At 31.8% G+C, this 16,359-nt stretch overlaps 1 protein-coding gene across 5 annotated transcripts in view; it reads left to right on the top strand.

Moving 5' to 3' along the window:
* The window catches only part of LOC118195915 (beta-galactoside alpha-2,6-sialyltransferase 2-like), a 48,973-nt gene that overhangs the window by 23,590 nt on the left and 9,024 nt on the right, over nt 1–16,359 (top strand). For 4 of the 5 annotated variants that reach the window (XM_035367257.2, XM_035367258.2, XM_035367256.2 and 1 more), the window contains exons 4-6: nt 1,509–1,683; nt 12,315–12,622; nt 14,714–14,903. In XM_035367257.2, coding sequence (XP_035223148.1) covers nt 1,509–1,683; nt 12,315–12,556 — 417 coding nt within the window. In that variant the 3' untranslated portion in view covers nt 12,557–12,622; nt 14,714–14,903. The remainder of the gene's footprint in view (nt 1–1,508; nt 1,684–12,314; nt 12,623–14,713; nt 14,904–16,359) is intronic. The other variant, XM_035367255.2, reaches the window with a different exon arrangement.

Raw genomic sequence — 16,359 nt, 5'->3', positions numbered from 1 at the left:
TTCCTTTGAGTAAAGGCTCCGACTCCATAGCTCAGCAAACCTAATAAATAAGCCTAAGGGAAATTTCATATAAATAAGTAAGCCTTAGATTTTCAACATTGGCTGAAGCATTAGTATCATTGACAATGCAGGACTGAGGAAATTTAAAAGTCAACATATTTATTTTGAATTTTTTGGTACAGCATGGTAAGTTTGCATCTGTCTAAAATGCTAATAATTTTCTCCTACTTTGGCTGTGGAAACCAATTTTGTTTTATGGTAGGAGAGGATTATGGGTCTGAATTTGACGTATTGGACCATTTTCATAATTTTAGGAATTCTCATTTCTTAATAAATTCTGAAATTATTTGAGTCATCCACTAGTGATCAAAAACAGGAAGTTGTTGAACATTAATTATTTCACCCTGCAAAATTTCATACCCATTCAAAACCCTGCATTATTTCACCCTCAAAATATTTGGTTACATGGGCCTTTTTCATGAGGAAAAAAATCTTCATAAAAATTCAGCTTATATTCAGCTGTAAAACGTCCTTTAGATTTCATTATAAATAAATAAATCTAATTCAAAATGCAGAAATTACTTGCAATTGCATTAAGAAAGGTGTGTTTTATATAATTTCATGATATTTTTAAAGTTCATCGTGGAGTATCTTTCCGTAGACAGGCAATTCTTATGGATTTTCTAGAGAATAAATCACCTTCTTGTATTATCAGCTGTAGTATTTTAAAGTGGTTGTAACAAATGCCCTACCAGTGGCTGAGTGGTTGACTGTTGAATGCTGGAAAATCAACCTGGATTTGATCCCAAGCAAATCAGTTGGCTGCATATTTGGTTTTAAAGCTTTTCCTTGAATGTATCATGAGTACAAGCCAGTTTCCCTGAGAAAGTCCTCCATGAAGGTATATTTCCCTTTAGGCAGACAGTTCTTATGTGCTTTGCCATGGCCAGATAATTTAACATATGCAACACGTTAGTTTTAAACTTTCAGTTTGTATGAAGAAAGCAGTTAAAAGTCATAACTCTCCCTATTATTTTTCCTTGCAATATATCAGGAAATTTTGATTGAAAGAATGTTTTCATTCATAAATAAATAATGCAATGTAGTTGTGTTGTCATTTTATATTTCTGATTTCTTTTTTCTCTTATATGTAGTGTGACTGTAGAGTATGCATAGTTTGACATTATGATTGTTTGTAATACGCAAATGTACACTGAGGCATTTTGCTGTGCCATAAATTTTATATTGAAAATGAGAGATGCAAAAGTTTAAGAAATTTAAGTTATATATATATATATATGTGTGTGTGTGATTAATTTTCTTTTTCATTTATATTTATTTCTTGGGATCAAAAGTTATGAGTTTTATGTTTGGTGAGATTAGAACTTAAAATTTAGACTTAAGTTGGTTTTCTAAATGTTTTATTAAATTTCAAAATTTTTCTTTTCAAAACTTGTTCTTAACAAGGGATTATTTTCTCTTTTAAAAATTTTCTGCTTTTAATTTAGTGGTACAAGAAACCGGATTTTGACCTATTTTCTTCATACTGGTTACATCGGGAAGTATATCCTGAGCAACCATTTTATATCTTGCACCCAGAGGTGGTATGGAATGCGTGGGATTTCATCCAGACTAACACTTTAGTACCTGTTGAACCAAATCCTCCTTCATCAGGATTTTTAGGTAAATATTTAGTTCTAGATAACTAATGATATCACTTCATAACAGGAACATACTGTTTCTCATAAAATTTGTCTTTTGCTTTTGAGTGTTTTGTCTGAGTAGTAGTTTCATTGATTTTATAGAAAAGTTAAGGATATGATCAGTCATTCTTTCTGGTAGTAAGAAATCTTGATTTTTATGTATTTTCTATTGTTTTTTCCCTTTAAATGTGTAATGTCATAGAATTTTTAAGAATGAAAAATTATAGGTTTAGATATATGCCCCCAAATGAAGATGTTTTTAAATTTATTAAGAAGGCATGAATCTGTAATTTTTATGTTGTGCTTTTATATATGAAGACAAGCAGTATACAGATAACAGTAAATGATCTATTGGAATAATATTATACTGAATTAATTAAATTTTTGATGATAAAATGCAGTTTGCTTTTAATTACTAAAATTCTGTGTTTTGAGATATTTTGGTTGCTCAAATCAATAACTGGTGTTGATTCTGCTAATTTTTCAAGGTTTTTGCATGTATGTACATTTGCAAAACAGTGATTAAGTGCGCAAAGGTAGCAGCAGATTGAACTGAATACAGAATTTACATACATATGAAGGAAATTAGAAAAAGTTGAAGATATTTTGTGTAGCAAGTCTAATTCAACTTGAAATTTCACAAAAGACAAAACTTAAAAGTTTATTTTGTTAATTATTTTGGGGAAAGAATGCTGTTTGGAGGAGCATGATGACCTGTCATAATTAAATTCTGAAACTAGCAGCGTAATTGTACTGAGAAAATAATTTCTTTTAAAGCCTTTTGTTATACAAATTTTATAACAGTATATCCTTTCTGCATGTTAGACAAATCTGGTGTCTTTTCTTGTTTTTGTTTTTAAATAGATCTGTGGATTATTTGTAGTAATTGTTCATAACAGCTGCTAGCTATGCATTGCCTCCTATTTTGGTAAGGACAACTGCTTATTTGAACTGTACTTCACGTTTTCAGGAAGCTGTTCCCTTCAACTGCATATTCAGTTATTGTGATAATACAGGGTGCGGCAGGGAAACTACCTTATTTCAAAAATGAATGACACAAATAGTATAAGTGATATCAATTTAATTTTTTTCAAAGTTATAGAGACACTTACAGTTTTTTTTATTATGGTTAAAAATAATATCATTAAGGTGGCCTCCGTTCTGGTCAATGCATTGAGATAGTTGAGTTTTGAGGTTTCTTTTCACTTTTAGCAGCATATCAACAAATATGTTGTCGATATTATATTTCTATTATTGTTCTTCAGTTGAGCCTCAGTGTCTTTGAATGTTAGAGATTTCAGATAATATAAGATAACACGAAAAGAAATCACACAGGGCTGAATCAGGCGAGCACGCTAGCCACTGAAGATCGACGCATATTGAGATAAGGCATCCAGGGCAATGTTCTCCAAAAAACCATGGTTCAAAGATGTCTCTTTTAGACAATGCACACCAAACAGGCACATGTTCTGTATGGAGGGTCTGCTCATGAAGATCTCGGGGATTCGTGATACTCCAGTATCGCATGTTTTGCTTATTCGTGCAACCAGAAAGATGAAAACGAGCCTCATTGCTAAAGAACACAAAGGCATCATGAAGCATATTGTCAAGAATGGCTTCACATGCATTTTTTCGTGACGTGGATTAAGTTTTTGCAACACTGCCAATTTATATGGATGATGAAAATGACCTGACCCTGCACTAGGACTGAATACAAGATATTAGTTTCTTTTTATTCTTTGTTTACTCCACACAAGATTCATTCATCTCTGTTTAGCTAAAATTTTAATTTCAGCACTTCACCCTTTCCCAAGAGAAAGTTTCATTTCAAAATTGTCCTTTCGTGTCAAAATGTTACATAATTGTAGGGATTAAATGTGGGATGTTAACCCTGAAAGTCACCCGTTGCTTCGTGTTTTCTAAAATCCTAGAATGCAGCAAAAGTGAAAAGAGGTGACTGACAAGTAACTTGTCATGTGAAGGTCATGCTTTCCTTTATGTGATCTTATCACGCAAAGGGAAAGCTCACTTACGAATACGGGAAATGGAAATGCACTTTAGTTCCATCTCTTAGTGTAATGGTAAAACAGCTGATTTCAAAGCATGCTTTAGGGTATCATCTTTGTTAATTTCAGATGAAAGACTAACACAAGAGAAAATTTCCCTCTGGGTTAAAATACAAATAGGTTGTTTTCAAAAAAAAATTTCAGTTAGTGAAAGGAGGGAATATATTTCTAAGGCTCGTTTCAGATGCAAACTTAAATTTATCCAAAAGTTGAAAAGGGGCACTTAGGAGGCCAAAGTGGTTGAAAATCAAAATAAGAGCTTTGAGGTGTATCAAATAATAAAATTGCTTAACGGCATTTCTTCCTGAATAAAAAGATGTATATTATAACCTATATTTAACGAAAAATAAAAAAGGGCTCTTACGGTCCTCGATAATCTAAAGTGTGTGTATGGGGGGTGTGATTCTTGGTATCATAGCATAAAGCATGGTCCTTTTTATGTATTATCTAAAGAATAATATATTATAACTTCAAAAATGCAAACGTACTTTCTCAGCTCAGTCGTAGTGTTTCATATTTCAATTTTTTATTTATGGCTGATTTACACCTTCTTGTAACATTATACGGTTTATGCATGCAGTGTTATATTTCCTAAATTTTTTCATAAGATAATAATATTGATTTTAAATCAAGTTCAAAAACTTTTTACCCATATTTTACATAAAATATGTTCAGCTGGTTTGCATAAAAAATTAATTTTAAATTTCTAGTGAAATTTTAAAAGTTTTTGGTCTTTAGGCTTACATAACAATAGTCAAGCACCCATCTCTACAGAGGCACATCAAAAGTATGCAAAATTAATTTAAAAAACAAAAATTAAGAAAGGTACCTGGAAAAAAATGTCTTAGAGGGGCACCGGTACAAAATATTGTACTCTCAAAATTCAGGATTTCGCTTTAGATTTTTTTTAAAGCCTCAATTTTGTGTTCTTAGGGTCCATAAGTTACAATTCATGCAAAATTTTACCAGAATTTAAATTATTTTATACAATGCCCCTTAATGGGTTAATGCATCTGAGTGGTAATAGCAGCACATGATGCTATGATGTTTTCAATGTCAGCTGTTGCTAGTTTTTGCCGATACCTTTCATTCTTAATGGTCCCCAAAGACAGAAGTCCAGAGGTGTCAAATCAGGAGACTTAGGTGAGTACTCAATGGCACTTCTTCAACCTACCCACTGTCTGGGTAAAGTTTTTATCAAGGTACAACCTGACATTTTGTTGGTAGTGAGGCAGGGCTTCCTCTTGTTGTGTGTAAAAAAAGGTCACCTTACAGATTTTGAATGGCAGGCAAAATCCTTGTTTAAGGCATATCAATACACACCTCACCAGTTACGGTACTCTCAGAAAAGAAGGGACAAATCAAACCACGCTCTGATAGACCACACACACTGCAACCCCGGTAGATTCATGGTCTGATTCAAAGTGCGAAGGTTTTCACGAGTCCGGTAGACATATTTGTGATGGTTCACAATACCGTTAAGTTTGAATTGCGCCTTGTCAGTACACACAAACTTCCTTGCAAATTCTTCATCCTCATGAACCATGTGCTGAAGCCATTCACAGTACTCCTTCTTTGATCTGGATCATCTTGATTCATTGCATGTAGCAGTCTTGGTATGTACACTTTCTACTTTGCACTCTTTGGAATGCATCTTTTACTTGACTGGCTCAGCCCTCTTTCATGCACTTCCTGGTTCACTGATTTTTGTGATTATCAAAACAAATGTTGCAGCACTGCATCCCTAGATGCTGGATTTGAAGCTATTCAAGGTCAGCTAGATCTTTCCTTATGCACATCTTTAACAGTTCCCCCAGCTTCAAATTTATCATAAATGTGGGCAGTTGTTTGGTGTGTTGTTGGTGGTGTTCCAATCTCTCTCTGTCGCCGTTGTACCTCGTGAATGTTCTCGCACTTCCAGTACCACATTAGTGAAGCCTTGCATTCAACAAATAACAAGAGAACCTCAGCCATTGTTGCTACTTGACTGTCTTCTGCTGCACTGGCTAGTATGACTGGCTCATACCACCACCAACCACCTACGCATTCATGACATAATTACCAGCTCTGCCTACCACAACAAATTAATTATCTTACACTACACTATGCATTAGATTAGTAAGTATAAGTCTTTTTGTTTAGAGATTATTTAAATACAAAGTGATTAAACTTTTTGGACTTCTCTTAGAAAGTGGAGAAAGTGCTGTTTTGATGACACAGTTTGAAGGTTTAATGCAGAAATTTCAGTTTCAAAGACGATGTCTGCTCTGAACAACCATCCTCTGTATACAAAAACCTATTAAAGGAAGCTATTGTTAACATCCTAATTATACATTTCAGAAACTATGAGATAGTATAAATATTCTAAAAAGTACAATACATGATCATTTGAAGGAGATTGGGTATGTAAGTTGTTATGATGTATGAGTACTGCATACTTTAACATAGCAGAGTATGCTTGCTCAAGTTTTGACATGTGCTTCTTTGCTGAAAAAGTGAAGAAGCTTCTTTTTTGAAATGGCTCATTACTGAAGATAATCGAATACTATGCAATAATGCTCCAAGGAAAAAGATCACAGGGTAAGACAAAAACAACCTCCTTTAATAACATCAAGAGGAGAGCTGCATCCTTAAAAAGTCATGTTTTGTGTATGGTTGGACTATGAAGGAGTTTTGTGCTATGAATTGCTGCCTCCAAATTTGATAATAAATTCAGAGAAAGATTTTCCCCAAATGTTAGTTTTAAAAGCAGAAATTGAAGGAAAGCACCCAGAAGTGACCAATCTTCAAGTTGTTCAATGCATACTTCCATCATGACAATTCTTAGCCCCACTGTTTGATGAATGTCAAACAAAAACTTATTGATTATATCTGAGAGGTTTTATGTCATCCTCTGTATTCACTAGAACTTGTGCTGTTGGATTTTCATTTCTTCAAGTTACCTAAAAAGTACTTGAAATGAGTTCACTTTGAAGGCTGTTAAGCAACATGTTGATAACTTCTTTACTAATAAATGTTAACATCTTAATTTTTTTTTTTTTTTCAAATTTCCCAGCTGCCTGAGAGTTGGGGGAAAAGTAACAGAATAAAATGACTGTCATTTGATGAAAATTTCTCATCTTTTTATACTGCCTCATTTGTATTTAAATAAAAACATCACAGAATTTTTCGGATGACCCAATATTAGATCGTATTTTAAATCAAGGATAGCAATAGTAGCTGCAGTATGAGTATTTTACATTAAATATGCTTGCCTTTTTCCCTTTGTTGTGTTATATATGTTATTGTAAATAACCAAAATCCATTTTGATGCATAATTATTAGTAAAAATGCAATTTATCTATGAGCATCTGTAATTCTTATTAGTAACAACTGGTTATCACTATGGAGCTTGGGAAAGACGTAAATTAAAATTTTAATTCAGCTATTTACTGCAAATTATAGTTAGAACCCGTTCTTAATAAACATATAACAGTAATTAATCAGCTCGGCTCTGTTGATAGAATTATCTGTGCCCACATTCGTTACTTCTCATGCAGTCATTAAATGACTGGGAAAATTTGTCTAAGCAATCTGACAACCCCATCGGGGGAATGCATGCGTGTTTATTTAATCAGAACTTATAATTTAATGTCAAAGGATATTTAAAATTCTTCGAGTATTGTTTGTTTTGATTAGTTTTTTTGCCCTAAAAGTGAATACTTTTTTGTCTAGTGTGGAAAGAGAAGTTTATAAATGACTTACTGAATAAGAAATATCCAAAATTATCTAAATTCTCTATTATGAATAAAGGGGTGTATAAAGAATTACTTCAGAAAGTTCAAAAAGCTAAACTGACATCGAAGAAAACTTCATGGCAGTGTCGACTCATGAACCATTTTAACCCCTTCGCGCCGACTGTCACGTATACGTGCCAGCAACGAACGCACTTATCTACCGGCCGACATGCAGGCGTGCCAGAGCAATGTTGCGTTTTCTACCAAATGTCACGTATTTGTGCCAGTACCTTGGAACGTTTTTCAAACTATAATTTCTGCCACAAGATGGCACTGTATGCCTATATGGTTTCAGATACATGTACCTTAGACCTTCTACTCAAAATGAGAGAAGCATGACTCACATACACGTGTTTTTGATTATATAAACAAACGGGGAACTAAATGTTTCCGAACGGCGTGATTTATGACATCTCTTTAAATCGCACTTTATTCGCACGTGGTAGTTGTTTAATTTAAGCAGAAGTTTTATATGCGCTAAAGCGTTGAGTATTTCGGTTTACAGTTTAGTTTTTAGAAAATAATTAGATCTTGTTAGACGTGAATTCTTTCTGTTTTTACCGTTTCAATGTCGAAGCGTCGAAAATGTTTAACAGAGCATGAAATAGCAGAAATGATGCAAAATATTTCAGATATTGATTCTGAAATTCTGATATTCTGATGTTTATTCTGAAAGATTAACTGAAAGACATTTTCCAAAACTTTGTTCAGAAGAGACTGATAAGAAAATGAGACGACGATGCTTCGTTTGTTCACATTCCCGGAAAAAATCCTCCAAAACGGTAAATGAGTTATTACGAGTTCAAGGAATGTAACGTAGGACTGTGTGTAGATCCCTGTTTTAAAATTTTTCATACGAAAAGAGAATTTTAAGTAATATATTTAGTTTTCAGATGTATAATGTTAAAAGTCATAAAATGGTGAATAATTAAAATAAAATGTGTAAAATATGCATTTAAACAAGAAATAAGGTAATTAAAGTATATATATAAAAATATCTATAAAGCATAAGCCGTGTAAATACTCTATAGAGCATTATTAAACAATGCGTTGATACTTCAGAAATTTCATGGATTTAGGCTTAGTAGCAAAAAAGCCCCCGGCCCTGGAGAGACGCTCGCGGAAGACACTGCCGGCCTCCGCGATAAGTGCGCGTTTTCGCTACCCGGCTCGAAGGGGTTAACATCCTAAAAACGGGCAGCGCTCCATGAATAATTGCGAAGTCCAGGAGTGATGAAATATTAGATGATGTTTTCAATGTAATAAGGAGCTCACATAGCAGTTGGACACGGAGATCACAATCAACTTCAAATGGAAACAAGTAGAATATATGTAAAATAAAGAAAGCAGCAGCCTTATATTGAGCATAGATTTTAGTCATGACTATCGATTTCGAGGGTAAACAAGTGCAAGTACTAAAATTTATGCCAAACATGGTGTTGTTTCTAATTTTATGTTTTACTTTAACGTGTTTCTCTTGTCTTGAGGCAGAATATATGCTAATATTGCTACAAAAATGATCAAATTGCTCCTGTCAGTTAGCAAATTCTGCAATAGAAAAACAAAGCTAAGAACGGATTAGTTTCTAAACCAATTTTGCACATTGAGTTAAAGAGTTGATGCTAAGTGAATCTTATCAATATGCAAGGTCAAGCAGATGAGCAATACAAATTCATCATAGTTTATCAAGATTATCTCACCAGGTTTATTTTATTAAGAGCTTTAACATCTAAATGAGCAGAAAAAATGGCTTATAAATTAAAAGAAATATTTTTGACAAATGGAATGCTGTGTATATTACATAGGGTTAAAGGCCAAGAATTTGTCATTTACATTATAAATGAATTTAAATCATCATGACCAGAACTTAAAATTGTATGTGGTAAGCCATACTGCAGTCACAGCCAAGGCTCAGTTGAATGAGCCAATCAAGATACTGAAAATATGACTGCTGCATGTGTGTCTGATAATAAAAATGTAAAATGGTCATAAGGTCTTTTTTAAAGACTTTCTAATAATTGATTTTGGAATTTGATTGTCCTGGAAGATGCTAATGAAGTATAGAATTTCTTCTTGTAGAAGGTCTGTGTTATTATAGATTCTTTTTATTCTTAGAAGTTGTGAATTGATAATATTAACTATGATCCTTTTCGAAATGTTAGAAGTCCAATTAGTGAGCTTGAGCATGTGAAATTTGAAATCTCTGTATTTGTCATAAATTTTAATAAGACTGTAATTAATAATTTGAATATGAAGGTAAACTATGTCATTTTGCTGTGTGTTAGTGGTGTTAAGTTTAAGGCTAGTAGGATATATATTTGTGCTCTCTATTTTTTTGAAGTTATTAAAGGTAAGTATGCCATGTATATATCTATAAACGTGTTGGTAATACTTTTGCTAATCTTTGATTCAGTGAACACATAAATTTAAATTCTTGAGTGAATAGGAACAATCCACAGATTGCTGTAGAACTATTGGCATCCATAGGTATTCCTTGGACTTGTTTAAATATTTTGTTATCAAATTACAGATAATTGTTAAATAATACACTGTTGAGGAAAAGTTTCCATTCTTCTGTAGTGACTATTGTAAGGATTTGTGGAAAAATCTCAGGGAGAGTGATTAGGATATCTTGAATTTCTTCTAAAGGCAAAGTGGTGTTGAGATTTTCGAAGTCGTAACATTGAACATTGTCTATTTTAAGTGCATTCAATGTCTCAATTATTTTTTTCTTTGTTATTAATAATCCAGTTGCAGTGCTGATCATGAAAATTGAAGTAATTAGTCATGTCTAGTACTAGTTTAAGTTTCTGGGCAAAACAATAGTCGATTTCTTTTGAAAAATTCTTGGTACCATTTGCAATGTATCTGAATTTGATATGTAATGCCTTGAATTTGTTGAGAACTATTATAGCAGTTTTAATTGGCTGATAAGTTCTGGTGCTAAGTAATTCCTGTTGAATTAAGTCATAGCAGAATTTTTTCAAATGATACTGAAGTTATTGCTCGCTTTGTCGATCTTAGTAATGATGAATCGATCTCGTAGAAGCTTGAAAAATTTCCCAGAGATTTCTCATCATGAATCTGGTGAAAGATGCAGATCTTTTGGTCAAAGTCTTTAAATATTGCTGCTTTCCATTCTAGAAAGGTAGTAGTAAGCAGGTTAGCTTGATAGCTAGCTAGTACAATAAAGGTATTGAGATCACTGCTGTATTGCTGTAGGCAAAAGTTCTCGCTAAGCTGGAAAGTGGGACGAAATTTAGTCCCTAGTTGTTATCGTAAGTCAAGATCGAATGATGTTCAGATCTCCTGTGATGATGTGCGTATGATAAGAATCTACATATTTACTGTTCTCTGGAAGTTGGCATTCTCACCTGTTATGAGCTAAAATATCGTGGTGATTGGTAATCATACTGCCTATTGTTTTTTCGTATTTAAAACAAGGGGTAACCTGGAGTTGCTGACTTGGTAGAAGATAGTGATGCTTTTTAAAAATATGACTAATATCGATCTGATCATATAAAGGGTGTCTGAATCGTATAGTGCAAAAGCTTTTTTTATGGAAAAATTAACTTTTTTTTTCAATTTATAATTACAGAAGTCTTTAATTAAATCTTTAATTATTTGGCATCCATTAAATTGTCTTTTAACTATGTTGAGAAGTTTCCATAATGTAATGTTTTTGAAAGAATGCAGTAAATTAATTGAATTGTGAAAGAAGTCTTTTGAAAGAATGTGCTAAATATTTTAATGACGCTGTCCAAGTCTTGAGTGGGGGAAAAAAAAAAAAAAAAAAAAAAAAAAATTCTATTGCCAGGATTTTCTCCTCTTTTACGTCTGGGGATTTTAGTAGTAAAAAATCTAAATTGCCCCTAAATAGAATCTTCTTCTTGCCTGTTAGTAATGTTGTTCAGATGAGTGTTGAGCCCATAAGGGTAAAGTGCTGTTTTTTGTAGGATGTAGATTGTATATATGTAATAATTTACTGCCTAGTCATGATGGCTGAATGAAAAAGGAGGAAGAAGGTGCTGACAAAACTGAGTTTGGCGAATCACTGCCTTTATTTTTTACAAAGTCCCCAAATTAAATAAAAAATAGCCAATTAAAATTAGAAGTTTGCTTTCATATTTTTATCTTACATATATATAAAGTTATAGCAAATTGTGTGTTTGTTTATTAACAGCTGGTGTCATGTGTAAAGTAATATATTATGTTTAATAAGGCTGTGATTAATGAAGAGAATTGCAAAAGTTTTCAAAAATCTGATGAAATAATGCAAATTTATTGCTTTTTTTAATTCTTCTTCTCGTGTATTAGGATGTTACTTTTATGTTTTGGGATTCAAACAAAGGATTTCTTTTTCTGTTTCATTAATGTAGAAGTAGGGTTTCAAGCAAATTCTTTTTATTTTGATGAATTTACATTTGAGAGAGTGTAAATAGCACTGACATCAAATGCATATGAAATCAATGATGTCTGTTTTAACATTGATTTAAGAAAATAATTATACTGTTAAGTAATTTTGAGAAAAACTTTATAAATCTGATTGTTTTTGTGATCTACAATGCAAATTTTGAAAATTCAATCTCTATGCATGTATTAAATCTTTGTCTGCACTTTCAATCATCTGTTTTCAAAATCACTGACTAGTTATTTTTGTGTGTGTATGTAGTTGTCAAATCCCCCCTTTTCTGTGTATAGTGCTTTTTTTTTTACACATACATGCATATATATGTTTATATAAACATTTTATATTCAATTTATTTCAGGTCTCTTGGTATTGTTGCAGTTATGCAATATTGTCGATATTTATGAGTATGTACCTTCAATGCGATTGACAAAACGCTGTCACTATTTTGATGTTCATGAGGATATTGGATGTACTTTGGGTGATTGGCATCCTCTTGCATCTGAGAAGCTTTTATCACTTGCTCTGAATGAAGGTTCAGATAAAGATATTTTTGTAACTGGTAAAATTAAACTGTCTGGTTTCAGAAAACAAGTATGCTAAATCTTGAAGTTGAAAGTTACAACTAGTTTTCAGATATGTTGAAGTATTTGTGTTTTCTTTTCCCAAGTAAGTAGAATTTTGTTTTATTCTTAATGTCTAAGGGGAAAAAGCTTAAGGTTTACTATTTAGTTAACCTTTCTTAAATAAACCATATCTATTCCACATGAAATTATCCTCCATAATAAACTACGATTTTTTTAACAACATTGCACTAGTGCCATTGTCTTTATGTAACAGTCCCATCTCCTGACCTCTATTTTAAAGAAAGTGAAAAGAAAGGAAATTAGATTGGATGCTCACATTTTACCATATAAAAGTATATATGTATATAAACAGTTCATTGTCGCATTTGTGAAAGTGCAGATTAACTTTTCCTAGGTAATAAAATTAATATTTATATAGAGCAGTTTAAAAAATAGTTAAATAAATAATGCTTTTTTTCAAATGGGCTTATTAATTATTTTATGGTATTGCATTAAAAAGTTCTCAAAATTGGCATTTTGTGTTTCGTTGTTTCTAATTCAATTTTCCATTCTTATTGTAATCTGTCTACATTAAAAGTCCTTTTTTTTTATTGTCTCATTCTGTTTATATTAAAAAAAGCTCATAAAAAATAACAGCCAAGCTTGCATAAACATGCATGGGTAAATATATACCTAGTTATAAGATTTCTGAGGTATTGGTTTTTCAGATTGTTTTTTCTCATTAAAAAAATAATGCTGTTGATTAAGGATAATGATTAACTGTGAGTAGACAGAATGGAAAGCTTTCTCTTTGACTTCACTTAAACTAGCTTCCAACTGTATCTTGTTGATCATCCAGTAATTGATTCTCTAATATATGTCCAAGTATATTTTAAAGTACTTTACAGCTCAGCTTTCAGCAACTCCTGGGACAACTGTTTTTTATGAATCAATTGTTTAATGATCTTTTTAGATGACTTGACTGATTGTGGAATGTAGCTAAGTCTAAAGCCGTGTTTTAAAAATACACATTGTTTATGTTATGCCTCCAAGATTTATGTGAACTATGTTAAGAATTTTTTTTAAGTCTTACTCTTACCATATAGTTGAATTTTATTTTTGAAATGTTTTGAGCATTATTTTTAAAAGTTTCTGAAATCCTGAACAATCTGTGTAATAGGAAAGTAGCAAGTGAATTTTGAGTTCTTTGGTATTTAAAAATAGCAATTTCAAATGCATGTGTTAAAAATAGCAAATGGTTGTTGGAATAAAACTATTAATTAAAACAAAATTGCAGTAAAGTTTGTTCAGCTTTTCCTTGAATAATTCCTGAAATGAAACATAATGCTAAAATTTGCGTATTTTTTAAGTATGGGAAAGCACTGTTTTCCTGTACTTTGAATCTGAACCACGTAAATATACTGAAATGAACTGTAAAATGCATGCGATGAAAAAATTCTTAAACAATGAAGTAAGTGAAAGATATATAGATGTTTTGTTTCAACTTTGTGGTAAAGAATGTGATGAGATTCATAGGATGCAAACATAATTAAACAGCCCTACCCTTTTTTTTCCAAATTCATACTTGCATGTTTTAATTGATTATTAATGCTAATAAAAATATATAAGTGTGTTTTTGTTTCTAATAATTTGGTATGAAAATAATCGAATTTAATTTCTTTGTTAAACTTCCAAGAAATTGAAAAACAAGGGATTTTCTAACAAGTTGCTGCTGAAACACACTTTTTTAGAATTTTATTTAATCTCATTAACCTTTCATCATTATTATTAACCATTATAATACTTATTCAAATACATTTTGTGTTTCATTGCTTATGATTCAATTTCCTGTTCTTATTGTATTTCTCATTCTGTCTATATTAAAAATATGACATCCAAAGTTGCTTAAACTTTTATGTGTAAATATCCACTGTAAGATTTCTGAAGTATTGGTTTGTTTAGATTTTGTGTCTTTTTTTCATAAAAAAAAATCATTCCTTTTATTTAATAGATAATCTTGATTTTAATACAGATATTTAACAATGACAGAAAATGTATTGTTAAAAAATCTGTATGTGTTAATAATGCTGTGGTTTTTAAATCAGTGTCCTCATAATTTTATTTATTTATTTTTATTTATTTATTTCAACATTTTCCTTTAATATTCATGATCTCTTTATTTTCTGTATTTTAGTTGGAAAATGATTTTTTTCGTTTGTTTACAAATGAAGCATGAAGCACAAAAGAAAAACCTTTTTTTTTAATGAGATGCTTGGTTAGTTGAAACTTCAGTGCGGTGCTTGTGATTGACGAATGTAAAAGGCATAAAATGACTTTATATTAAAATTCCGTTTATCCATACTAATAGGGATGGAACAGTTTAGGTAAGTTCTTTTTCCGTCAGATAAGAGCTTCTTTTCTTTAAGAATAGAAATGCCTTATTTTTACACACATCATTTTCAGGAGTAATATATTTGAGTATTTATAGAGTAAAATAAGCTTTAAAATTTTCATTTTTAAATGACTTTTCAACTAACTTAACTTTCATTGATGAGTTAGCTTAGAAATTCCTCACACGAAGGCATTCCTTCCATAAGGCAGACAATCTTCATGTACTTTGTCATAACTTAAATAATTCAATCTAATCCCTGTCAGTTCATCATATCTTTATCCAATCCAACATATGGGATGAGTAGGCCCAAAATGAAAAACCAATGGAATGACTTGGTATTATTTGGGGAATTTAGATACTTTCTATCAGCAAAGTCATTCAATGCCTGACCACTTTCAAAACTGTTTTGCTTGTGAGCAGTGATGGTTGTGAGCTCTGCTTTTTTGTCTTAACAGGAGTGAGCACGTGCTGGCGGCGGGAGGGATACAAAGCTAACTGGTCACCTGTTTGCTTTTGTTTGGTGTATGCTTACATTGGCTGTATTTACACATAGTTTTTATCATTTCTAATTTCATTAATACAGCTGCTTGCCTAAGTTTTTAAGAGTCATATTTATTACTTTAAGTATTATTCAGCATGGCTAGTTCGACCAAAAACAAAAGTGCAGAATAAGTGTGATAGAGAATTTCAAGCTTGGTGGACTGAGAAGCATAGAATGATTAATATGGGCAATAAAGCAGTGTGTGTTCCATGTTCTGGTACAGTGGTATGCAGAAAATTGTCTGTAAAGCAGTTTTATGAAACTAATCAGAAATATGGAAAAAAAATAAAGAGAAAAACTGGAACAAAAGGAATTTATTGCATCTGTAATTGAAGAGTAAAATAAGCAATCAACATGTGTGATTGAATATATTAGCAAGGATTGCCATACTAGTGCGATAAGTGTTTTGACTGCAAATGTCATTGCCTAGTATAGTAAACCTTTTAGTTGAGTTGTAATTTTTGAAGGAAGCCTGGTTAGCATGCACCATCACTTTTTGAGAATTTTTAAAATATGGATAAAATAATTCAGCACATTAAAAGTAATCCTTTATCTAGAAACACAGTGAAAGACAATAATCCTAAAACTGGCAGAAAAATGTAAAACAACAAAAACATGACATCAAGCATTTTCCTTTTATATTGCTATGTTTTGATGAAAGTATGGCTATAACCAAATCTACTTAGTTGCGTTTGCTTAATATTGCAAAAGTAACGCCATCAAGGAAGAAGGAATTACAATAACATCGTTGCCAAAAACTATGAAAGGCACACCTTTTTGTTGTAAATTCCTTTGCCGAGAAAGAAATAGATTTAAGTAAAATTTTGATAACGAGTGATGCTGCTACAGTAAAATAGGGGAAAATAATAGTTTTATTTTTCAGTTTATTTCAAACACACATTGGACA

This window comes from Stegodyphus dumicola, chromosome X1 (genome assembly GCF_044657685.1).
Source record: "Stegodyphus dumicola isolate Sdum_Otavi_A_Nest chromosome X1, ASM4465768v1".
NCBI lineage: Eukaryota > Metazoa > Arthropoda > Arachnida > Araneae > Eresidae > Stegodyphus > Stegodyphus dumicola.
This window is presented reverse-complemented; position numbering and strand designations above follow the sequence as displayed.